General features: G+C 46.9%; 1 protein-coding gene across 1 annotated transcript in view; it reads right to left on the bottom strand.

Moving 5' to 3' along the window:
- The window catches only part of LOC101776265 (keratin-associated protein 5-2), a 3,858-nt gene extending 1,264 nt beyond the window's left edge, over nt 1–2,594 (bottom strand). Inside the window, exons 1-4 of the mRNA XM_004973557.3 lie at nt 2,229–2,594; nt 1,429–1,481; nt 673–717; nt 536–580 (exon numbers count right to left, since the gene is read on the bottom strand). Of these exons, the coding sequence (XP_004973614.1) occupies nt 536–580; nt 673–717; nt 1,429–1,481; nt 2,229–2,342 (257 nt within the window). The 5' untranslated portion in view covers nt 2,343–2,594. The remainder of the gene's footprint in view (nt 1–535; nt 581–672; nt 718–1,428; nt 1,482–2,228) is intronic.
- Nucleotides 2,595–11,017: the final 8,423 nt, after the last annotated feature.

The raw sequence follows: 11,017 nt of genomic DNA, 5'->3' as shown, positions 1-11,017 counted from the left end.
TGTCTCGCGAATTAGACTCCATACTGTGCAATTAATTTGGTAATTAGACTATATTTAATACTCCTAATTAGTATCAAACATCCGTGACATGTGCTAAAGTTTAGCGGGTATCAAACACGCCAGCGCTACTCCAGTGCTACCAAATTCTAACAAAACAGATTTCGAGAATAATAATCCAGCCTTTTCAAACATAATAAAAAGAGGTGAAAATTCAGTTCTACGGCAACAGTGCTGCTGTAGATTAAGCCAGAACCTTGTAAAGGAAGATTCTTTCATGATAAAATACTATTGTATTGAAAGTAATGATGATTTACATGTGTTGAGTAGAACACATAGCCGGCAATCTAGACCTCTACCGTGTAATGGTTTTTCGTTGCTACCTCAATTGATGGACTGCTTAACTGATCAATGGTTTATCATATCTTCAAATCAGTGTCATTTATAGTAGTGTTACATGATTTGAAATTTGCAGTTGAAAGCTTGAACATTTCCTATCCATCAGTCCAAAATAGTTTTCAATGGAAGAACGAGGTACCTGATCCATCGAAAGAAGCTGCAAGATCCATGTTTCCTTTTGCTTCTGCAAGTAGCAGAGCCAGCAAAAAAGACACTGATAAGCAGCACCAACGCAAGACCCGGCTGACATGCGAGAATCAAGTTAAGAATTCATACACTGGTATCATGGGATCGGCCTTCGCGCTGACATACTCGTTGACACTGTCAGGAATCACTCGAAAACATTAGCAACTTGGCGAGTGGAACATTGGTAATTCAGGATGCACAGAGAGATAACACTGTTAATTCTTGATACAGTATGCTACTAGCAGCATTTGTCCTCCAGCCTCAGATAGGAATATAAATGGAATCCGAGCTATGTTTGAACAGTCCAAATGTGGAGAGCACTGGACCACCGGGACAAAATACAATTATTACGGAGCAAGCAAACGTTCAAGAATACCACAGTGTACATGTCGCGGTTCATGTGAGGCTGTTTCCTTTCGAGGGGGAATGTGTGGGGTCAAGGAATATCTAGCCACAAGGTGAAGATTTTTTTCCTTTTCTTTAATCAATTTTCTTCTCTTAACAAACACCTAAAGAGGTAGATAATGGGACTTCACCAGTCACCACTACTCCTATAACTCTGTAACTACTTATTTCTTAAACAAAATCAAGAAGTACATATCAAGAGCAACAATTCTAAAATAAAATGGAACTAACTGTTGTCTTTTTGTTAAAAAAAACAATGGCATGGAGCATGGAAATAGTATGAACAAGTTGGAGACTACTCTGGCTACTCGCCGATCGGAGGCAAACAACGAACAACCATAGCAAGAGCAGGTAGTGAATAGTGATAAAGATTCCAGCTCGAGACGAGGAAAGCGGAAAGGAAGAGTATACAGAGGGAGAGGGAGAGAGCGGTGTTCTTACTCTTTGCAGCACCGCGAGACCGGCTGAATCCGCTCGAGCCCCTGTATCTCTTGCTGCAAAAGGCGAGTAGTCCCCGTCAGTCAGTCAGGCCGCACGACGCAGGCCGAGAGAGAGAGAGGAGAGGGAGGAGACATGGTTCGTGCAGCTCTGCTCCGTCCATGTGCCATGAACGGAAGCGGGCAGTAAAAGAGCGCAAGCAATGCGCTGCAGGACTGCAGGCAGCAGCAGAGCGTGTGGCCATTGATTGCCATGCCCGTGCCGATGCAAACGCCATGGCTGATGGCTCGTGGAGCAAGGCGCTGCAAAGATCTGAGAGCCTTTTTTTAGCGTTAACAGCGGCAGGTACCCCGAGCTAGCTTCTTGCAAGATGCAGAGTGACAGCCCTACAAACAGAACAGGCACTGGAAACTAGGGAGAATGCGACTGACCGTGCTAGCCAAATGCATGACGAGCAAGCATCATGCCTAGTTATGCTCTGGAACAAAAGGAACGAGGCAACAAATAGGATTTAAGCATTCGGCTCATGGTGTTCTTCACTTGTTCCCCTTCTCTTGGGAACACTCCTTCCATCACAAAAGAGAAAGATTCTTGCAAAGAACACCTAGGCGAACATGCGCCATGCCCTTGCGCCACGGGTGACATGACATCGACAAAGCACAGCCCGTGCGGCATGGACGTCCGAGCAGCCAGGGGATTCTGTCGCGCGCGCCTCGGGCCTCGCGAGTCGCGACGAACTCCCACTGCCCCGAGACCCGAAAACGATGAACTCGCAGGCAGGCAGGCAGGCAGCATGAACGTACCTCGAGGAAGCCGACCTCCCGGTTGAGGATCTGCACCTCGAGCTGCAGGCGGCGGCGGCCGCACAGGTCCGGGTACCTCGGCGGCGACCTGGGCCGCGGCGCCTCCTCCCCCATCGCGGCCGCCTGGCGCCAACTTATCGTCCAACGGCCAAACCAAACTAATCCTACGAGGCTACTAGCTAGCTACTATGGCTTGGCCGTGTAGCGCGGGTCCGCCCAGCCCAGCCAGGGGACTCGGTGTGGGCGTGCGCGACAGCGATAGGAAGAGGAAGATAGGCTGGGACGAAGTGTGGCGAGTCAGCGAGTGGCGGCCGGCGGCTGCTTATAAACCGGCTCGGGTTGCTGGGCGCGCGACGCGAAAATGCCTTGGGCGCGAGCAGGCAGGTGGGGGCGCGACCGGGAGCGTCTGCGCTAGCCGCAGCAGGCCACTGCCCCCTGCGGCCTGCGCTGCGGCCGGCCGCGCTAAGGTTAGCGGCGTCTGACCTCGGGGTCGGCGGGGACCCCCCGACCCCGTGCGCGCCGAGGCTCGGCACGGGCGGGCAATCATAGCTTGGAGTTGGCCGGGGCACGGGAGCGAGACAGCGAGCGGGGTTCGGCAGGGGCGCAGGGCGCCTTGGTTGGTTCGGTTCTCGCCTGGCCGCTTTGGGGTTGGGTTGGGTTGGCCAGTGGAGCCGAAGTAGTGTGTGGGGATCGGGATTGGGTGTGCGCACGTTGCGGAAGCAGAGCGGGTACGAGACAGTGTGTTCAGACGTGTCATCATCGCTCATCAGAAAGCCGCAGGCGCGCGGACCCCCGCGCGAGGGATGCACGGGAGGCGGGGATGGGGATGGATCACTGGACGAGGGTAAATGTGCTAGAGGGCACTCTTCAATGTTAGTCTTTGCCAGAGGACATTACTCAAACTCACCTCTGCTGGTGGACATCACTCAATTGTGACTATTTGCTCTTGGACACCATGATTATTAGAATAATGATTTCCTATTCGAAAGGACAGAGAAAACGAGTGAACGGACAAAATGCCCCTACAGCCGGCCACTTTAGAGGCCAATATATATGTGTTATGTTCCCTCTGGGCTCTGGCGTTCATCGATCTAAATACCGGAAAAAGAATAGACTTCCACCAAATAGTTTAGAGTAAGCATTTGCATGTAATGAGCCGACAAAGCATGGGTCAAAGAGGCCTTCCAGACTTCCACCAAATAGTTTCCTCTCCCATGAATTATCTCTCCCGAATGAACTCTCTTCACTATGTTTCTAATCATAATTCAATTTGGTTGGAGATTTAAATATATTTGAAATTTAAGTAAAATATGTTTACATACTTATCTACCTTGCTTTTTGTATAGAATAGAGACAACGATAAGTAAAGAGAAGAAAATCAAATATATAAAAGGTAATCAATCATCTCAAGAAAAAACAATTCTTTAAAAGAGTCAATAAACATTGTACTTCACAAAATTCGACATGTTGCATATAACTAAAATTCATATTACCAAGGGAGTGCACTTAATCTTCTAAGATAATATGATTTTGATATATGGTACAACATAACATGTCATAGCCAGAGTTTTAATTTTTTTCGGCAATTTTTCAGTCCACATCGAAATGACTAAACTCGTGAAATTTCAAACAAAATTTGAGTTGAAAAGGTAGATCTTTCTGTGAGTTGAGCGATATTTCGGAGAATAAAATCAAACATATAAAAGGTAATCAATCATCTCAAGAAAAACAATTCTTTAAAAGAGCCAATAAACATTGTACTTCACAAAATTCGACATGTTGCACATAACTAAAATTCATATTACCAAGGGAGTGCACTTAATCTTCTAAGATAATATGATTTTGATATATGGTACAACATAACATGTTATAGATAGGGTTTTAAAAAAAATTCGGCAATTTTTCAGTCCACATCGAAATGACCGAAACTCGTGAAATTTTGGACGAAATTTAAGTTGAAAAGGTAGATCTTTCTGTGAGTTGAGCGATATTTAGGATGAACAGTGATTTCAGTCATTTGCGAAACTTTGATCCTTGGTTATAGCGTAGGCCCGCAAACTTGAAGTTGACAAGCACTCAATAAGGTACACACTCATCTTACTCTTTCCATGCCATCCCATAATGGTGGCATAGGCTCTATCGTCACGTGAGGTTTGTTTGAAGTGTGAAGAACGTGGGAATTCATGTGCATACGCAAGGTGAAATATGATCTTTATGATACATGGAGAGCATGCTTCACCCAAAAAAAAAGTATTCATCATGTCTTCTATCCTTTTCTATAAATTGATTTCAATGTATGGTTCCTATTATTCTCTCAAACCTACCTTAGACGTTGGCGATCCGGCTGGAAGGCCATTGTGTTGCTCGGGCCGCCAATCACATTATTGGTGACATACCATGAGGTCGATCTCGTGGATTAGGCTATTGCCTACTGTGTCGCTAGTTGAGACCTCCATTAGATGCCATAGCCTCGCGAGCTAAGCTACTGATTTCTTGTGGTGGAACCTGCCCACTATGGTCCGAGTCTTCGACTCGGCGTTGGCGGTCACATTTTCCTGACGCTCTGCACGCTGTGCTAAACTACCAATGTTCACCTTCCACCTTCATCTCTACATGGGAGGAAAAAAGTGTGTCCTATACTCGAAGTGTTCCATATGTTATATTATTGACCTTCATTGAGGTGTACCGCTGCAAGAGCCCTCTTCTTACAACTAATGGTGCTCCTTTTGACTATGTCGATTGTAGCAAAATAGTTGTAGATGCTATGAGTTCTTTTTTTTCTAACTTAGTTTTGCACCAACATGACGTGACAATGTAACATTGTGTTTTTTCTTCTTCTTTGATATTGATGTTTATCTTTTTCTTGATTCTTATTCTTTATGGACTATATCACATATGCACCATTATTATACAAACATATAAAAACTAATTTTTATCATGTGTTTTAGCTAATTTTATTTCATATGGATTCCTTGTTTTGGAATTTTGGGTTCCAACTCACATGGGAATCAAACTATTTTTTTATTTTTAGTTCTTAATTTAGTTATTTTATGTGTTGTATCTAATATATATGGACTCCAATTTTCCATAATTCCGAAATTTGTTATTTATTCAACTTTTTCTAATTTTTTAAACTGCGCTGGGAGGGTATAGCTCTTGTTTTGTTTTTTCTTTGATTTGGGAGGGTATAGCTCTTGTTTTGTTTTTTCTTTGATTTGATGGTCGATGTTTGTTGGTGCCATATACTATATGGTTTTTATTTCCTAGCTGGTACGTGTAGTGCCCGGTTAGGTTTAGCTTAATTGTTCCCTCTTTCTATTTTTTGTTAGCTGTAGCGGTATTATACATGAATGATTATCTTTATTCTTCCATATATTTCGATAGATCTAGATTTGGGTTTAAACAATTATAGATCCAATTATTCCCTCTAATGGTTTCTTCTTTAATCATATTTGACATGAAATTTTTAGTTAATTTAAACTGTTAGATTATCATAAAATCTAATAGTATATATTTTTTTTTATTAATGTGGGAATTTTTAAATCCTCTAGGACAGAAGTAAGATAATAGATAGATAGACTAGCTCTCTCTCAGGTGCTCCCCCCCTCCCCCGCGGTGGCAGGCACGCCCCTCCCCTGTTCGCGCGCTGGATCTGCAGCGCAAATTGCGAAGATCTGCGGCCTCCGCGCGCAGGCCGGCATCAACCGCCTCGGTCTGACCCCCGAGCGGCCGAGCACTCCGTCATGGTCCTTCTCCGTTGTGCCGGCATCGAAGGAAGAGAAGGCGGAAGCGGAGAAAGAATCCTCCTCTGCCACCGTCGCGGCGACGGGGCACCTCCTGGCCGCTCCCAGCCGCGGTGACCGTCGGTGTGAGCTGCTTGAGGTGGAGATCACCGCCGGAGAAGATGCTCCGTGCCCAATTATGACGGGATCCGGAACCACCAGCGCGGCGACGCGCGCTGCGCCGCAGCTGATGCTCTGACCCCATCGACAGATGCCGACTTCCTGCTGCCAACGAATGTGCTGATGCTCCGCGCCGCTGGCTTCTCCAGACTCCAGAGACCATGGCCGCGCAAGACGGAGGAAGAAATCTCCCTGTAATCTGAGTATCTGACACATGGTTCCCAACTCAAGTAAGGGGCATTTTAGTCCATTCACCGTGTTTCACTCACCCCTGACATAAAAAATGATACTTTATTAGCACCCGTGCCCGTTAGCAAATTTTCACGGTGGAAGAGCGTCCACCAGCGAATACGTGTTTGAGTGTCCTCCAGCTAAAACCAACGTTAAAGAATGTCCAGGAGTAATTATTTTTTTGAGAAGCACAGGAGGAACCTCTACCGGTTATATATATTTAAAAAATTAAAGATTACAAAGGCGCCGCAAGAGGGACTTAGGAAACAAAGGAGACAAAATAAATAAAATTCAATAAGCTATCTAAACAAGATCTATTTATGATTTAATACTGGGGAAGAATTTCTTCTTGGTTCGGTGCAAAAGTGGTCTGAATTCCTTCTTGAATGTTTATTTGCATCGAGGCTGCTCTCCCGTGAAGATTTGATCATTTCGGGATGTCCGAATGCTGATTATAATTTCCATATAGAAGAGCACCCGAAGCAGCTGGTTGAAGGTTGTAATGATGCCGAAGCAATCACCCTGCAGGTTAGAAGTGACGTTGATTATATCTCAGTAGTCTTGATCAAAGGTACAATGCAAGAAGAGGTGCTTTGTTATTTCTTCATGTGCTATTTGGCAGAGCACGCAGTTGTAACTTGGTAATAACATTCCTTTTCTTTTTAAAATGTTTCGCGTACTCGGTGTAACAATCAGAAAAAAAAACTTTATGCTTACACAGGCAGGAAGACTTCCCATCACTGGACACTTATGGACGCGGCATCCAGCTCTTCCAATTACTATATCATCAAACAGAATTTTTCTCTCACAATAAATCAACTGTTTCAGCTTTTCAGTCAGCTTATAAGCTGAAGCGAACAGACCCTTGGTGTCGTCGTCCACGGTACGCACGGCGAGTGTATTCCACTGCTGTGCGCACGACCACATGACCACTGGACTCACTCGGCCTGTTCGCTTCAGCTTATTCAGCTGGCTTATCAGCCACCAAACAGTGTTTTTCTCTCACAACAAATCAGCCGTTTCAGTTTTTCAGTCGGCTTATAAGCTGAAGCGAACAGGCTAACTCTTGCTTGGTCGTGTTATGCGCAGCCGTAAAACTGGGCCGTGTCCAACAGTCCACAGGTCCTGCCTGATGGGATCGAGTTGCCGACCGACCCCAGAGATCGTTCGAGCATTCGATCTGAACTTTCGCCTAGGAAGATCCGAGTGCGTTTTCGCAGGGCAGGCGGCCACCGCAAGTAGCCTGTAGTACTAGTAGGCATCCAGCTCGCACGCCTCTCCCTCGAGCTAGCAGTAACAGTACCAGTACAGTGCATAGCAGGACCGAGGGGCATGGGCCTGGTCTCTATTTTTTTGTCTTCCAAAGTGACGTGCTTTCAAGATTCACCCCCCGAAAAAGAAGTGCTTTCAATTCGGTAGCACAGTACTACGTGCCATCACTACACCTATGTTCTAGAGCCTCATCCTTCGATTGTTGGGAGCAACGCATCCACGGCCGCCGTACAAAGGTCGAAGCTGATTGCTGGCTGCAAACATCAAACAAACGGCCTGTTCGCTTCAGCTTATTCAGCTGGCTTATCAGCCATCAAACAGTATTTTTCTCTCACAACAAATCAGCCGTTTCAGCTTTTCAGCCGGCTTATAAGCTGAAGCGAACAGGCCCAAAGATCAGACCATGGTCTGCTTATCCGGCAATCGCCGGCTGAAAGCTTCCTGAGGTCCCAACCCGAAACGGCCTGGGATCCTTGGCTAGGAATAGCATAATCAGGCGTTTGAGGCCCTGTTTGGCTCCCCTCCTGGAGTTCAGTACCCGTCACATCAGATGTTTAAATACTAATTAGAAGTATTAAATATAGACTATTTACAAAACTCATTGCACAGATGGAGTCTAATTTGCGAGATGAATCTATTAAACCTAATTAGTCCATGATTTGACAATGTGCAGCTATAGTAAACATGTGCTAATCATGGATTAATTAGGCTCAATAAATTCGTCTCGCGAATTAGTATAGGAGTTCTGCAATTAGTTTTATGATTAGCTCATATTTAATCCTTCTAATATGTATCCGAACTTCTATCCGAATATTTGATGTGACACTCCTAAATTTGTGTCCAAACGGCAACGCCGGCTGCAGGCACCCGGCAGCAGCTTCACTTTTTTTCACCTTCACCTCACCTTTTTTACCACCAGGCAGTCGGGCACGAGCAGCACCGGCTTTGGGGCTGCGGCCGCAAGGATTGGCCGGGTGGCCTCTGACGCCTGGCCCGGAGCGGAAAAGCAGCAGAGGGCCAGAGGCATGGCCACGTGAGGGCTCTGCGCGCCTGCCCGCTGCCGCGAGGGCGTGGGGGCTCACCCCGTCACACGGGGTCTTCTTGTCTGATGACGGGTGACGCGTCGGGGATCCTCGTGGGTACGGGGGCGGGGCTCCGGGGCTCCGGCCTCCGGCGCTGGAGCTCCTCGGATGCCGCCCGTGCTCGTAAGGGGTGGTTGGGCGGAGGGGTTAAATTCCCGTCACATCGAATGTTTGTCACTAATTAGGAGTATTAAATCTAGATTAATTAAAACATTAATTACACAACTTCTAGGCTAAATCACGAGACGAATCTATTAAGCTTAATTAATTCATGATTTGACAATATGGTGCTACAGTAACCATTCACTAATGATGGATTAATTAGGCTTAATAGATTTGTCTCGCGATTTAGCCTAGGAATTCTGCAATTAATTTTGTAATTACATAATCCTCCTAATTAGTATCAAACATCCCCTAATTAGCTTATGTAAGGCGGCCGCGAGACGTGCGCATCAGGCCGGCGGCAGAGGTGGCTGTGCGCCTGTGCCTGTGCGCGGACGGCGGACGTGCGACTTGCAGATCGGGCAGATCACAAACCTTATCTGACGGTGATGAGACTGACGGACACTGTTCGTGGGACCTTTGCCTGCGTCTGGCCGCATTGTTTTTCGGGTAGGGCTGGTTCGTTGGAAACGTTGGGTTTAGCTTTGAGAGAGAGATCTCATCTCAGTGGCGACGGCCCAACGTATCTTGAACCTGCCTCCTGGCATGTTGGGCCACGGACGGGAATAGCCCATGCAGTAAACTGAGAACATTTTTTTTTGAGGGAGTAAACTGAGAACATTATCCATCAACAAAACGTTAAAGAGGCTTGAGCTAGCTAAACCTTTAATAATCATCGTAAGTTTATTAAAAAATGTTTCAATTTAAATTATTATTATGGGCAACGGATTTGGTAGGGTATTTCATATTTGTGGCAACCTTTCTAGACTCAGTCGACGATTCAATCTGCCATGGATTTCGTGTTAGTCTTTCGATTCTTCTGTGTTATCTAGTTTTCGATTAATCCAGCTCTTGTTTTCAGTCATTTTTTTATGTATGGGTCTGTCATCTAAAAATCTAAAATCGACTGAAATTGCTTATCATGTGAATCAATTTTTCTTCACCTGGACTCTCCTACGTGGCATTGTTTCATTCGGCAAAAAATTGGCCGATACAGAAATGAAAACATAATTGACTATTTGCCACCTTAGTATTTGGAGGTGCTCATAGTTGCCTGCGTGTGTTCATGGGAGCGACTATGTGTCCGTGTTGTGAGTGCCTACGTCTGTACTGTGTGATTTAAAAAAAATAAAAAGAACAAAACAATCGGAAGACATGTAGCCATTCCCAAGCATGGAAGAGGCTTAAGCTAGCTAAACCTTAATATTCGTCGTAAGGTTATTCACGAACTGAGCGCAGTTGGTAAGGTTCCTTATGGTGGAACCTGGCCATCAGGTTCGAGTTCTTGACTCAGTAAAGTCTAAGAATCGAAGCCCCTGCTTACGATGCACTCCATACATCACTGCTTAGCATGATATAATCCTAATGAGTTGGACTCAAGAGTATCAACATTTTGCCTAAAGAGTATCAACATTTTGCCTTTTTGCAGTTCGGACTTCGGACAAATGACGAAGCAACCGGTGACGAGCGGTATCTAGCTAGTAGTTATAAGGGAAAAGAAAACTTCAGCTGGATCAGTAGCGGCACTACGGGAAACAGAAAAATTGCCGAGTGCCAGGGGCACTCGGCGAAGGGCTAAAAACACTCAGCGAACCGTTTGCCGAGTGTAACACTCGACAAACGGCACACGGCAAATTTTGAGTCGGCAAACACGGATTTGCCTAGTGTTTTGTGTCGCGCACTCAGCAAAGTCTTTGCCGAGTGGCCAGAAAACACTCGGCAACATTTTTTTGCGAAAAATTAAAAAAAAAACCCTCCGGCCAGCCACCACCACCGGCCGGCCGCCACGCACCGCCGCCGCCTTGACCCGCCGCCGCCACCCCGCAGCCGGGGAAGAAAGGAGGGCGCCAGATCAGCCGCCGCGCCACGACCCACCCCCGCCGGCCGCCACGACCCGCTGCCACCTTGACACGCCCCTGCCCTCGCCCCGCGGCCGGGGAAGTAGATTACTCGGGGAAGAAGGGGAGGGCGCCGCCGCCTCGACCCACCGCAGCCGCCGCCGCCGCCTCGCAGCCGGGGAAGAAAGGAGGGCGCCAGATCTGCCGCCGCCACGACCCACCCTCACCGGCCGCCACGACCCGCCGCCGCCGCCGCCGCCCCGCGGCCGGGGAAGAAGGGAGGGCGCCAGATCTGGCCGGGG

This window comes from Setaria italica, chromosome VI (assembly GCF_000263155.2).
Source record: "Setaria italica strain Yugu1 chromosome VI, Setaria_italica_v2.0, whole genome shotgun sequence".
In the NCBI taxonomy this organism is placed as follows: Eukaryota; Viridiplantae; Streptophyta; class Magnoliopsida; order Poales; family Poaceae; genus Setaria; species Setaria italica.
The sequence above is the reverse complement of the archived record's forward strand: the minus strand, read 5'-3'. Positions and strand labels throughout refer to the sequence as shown.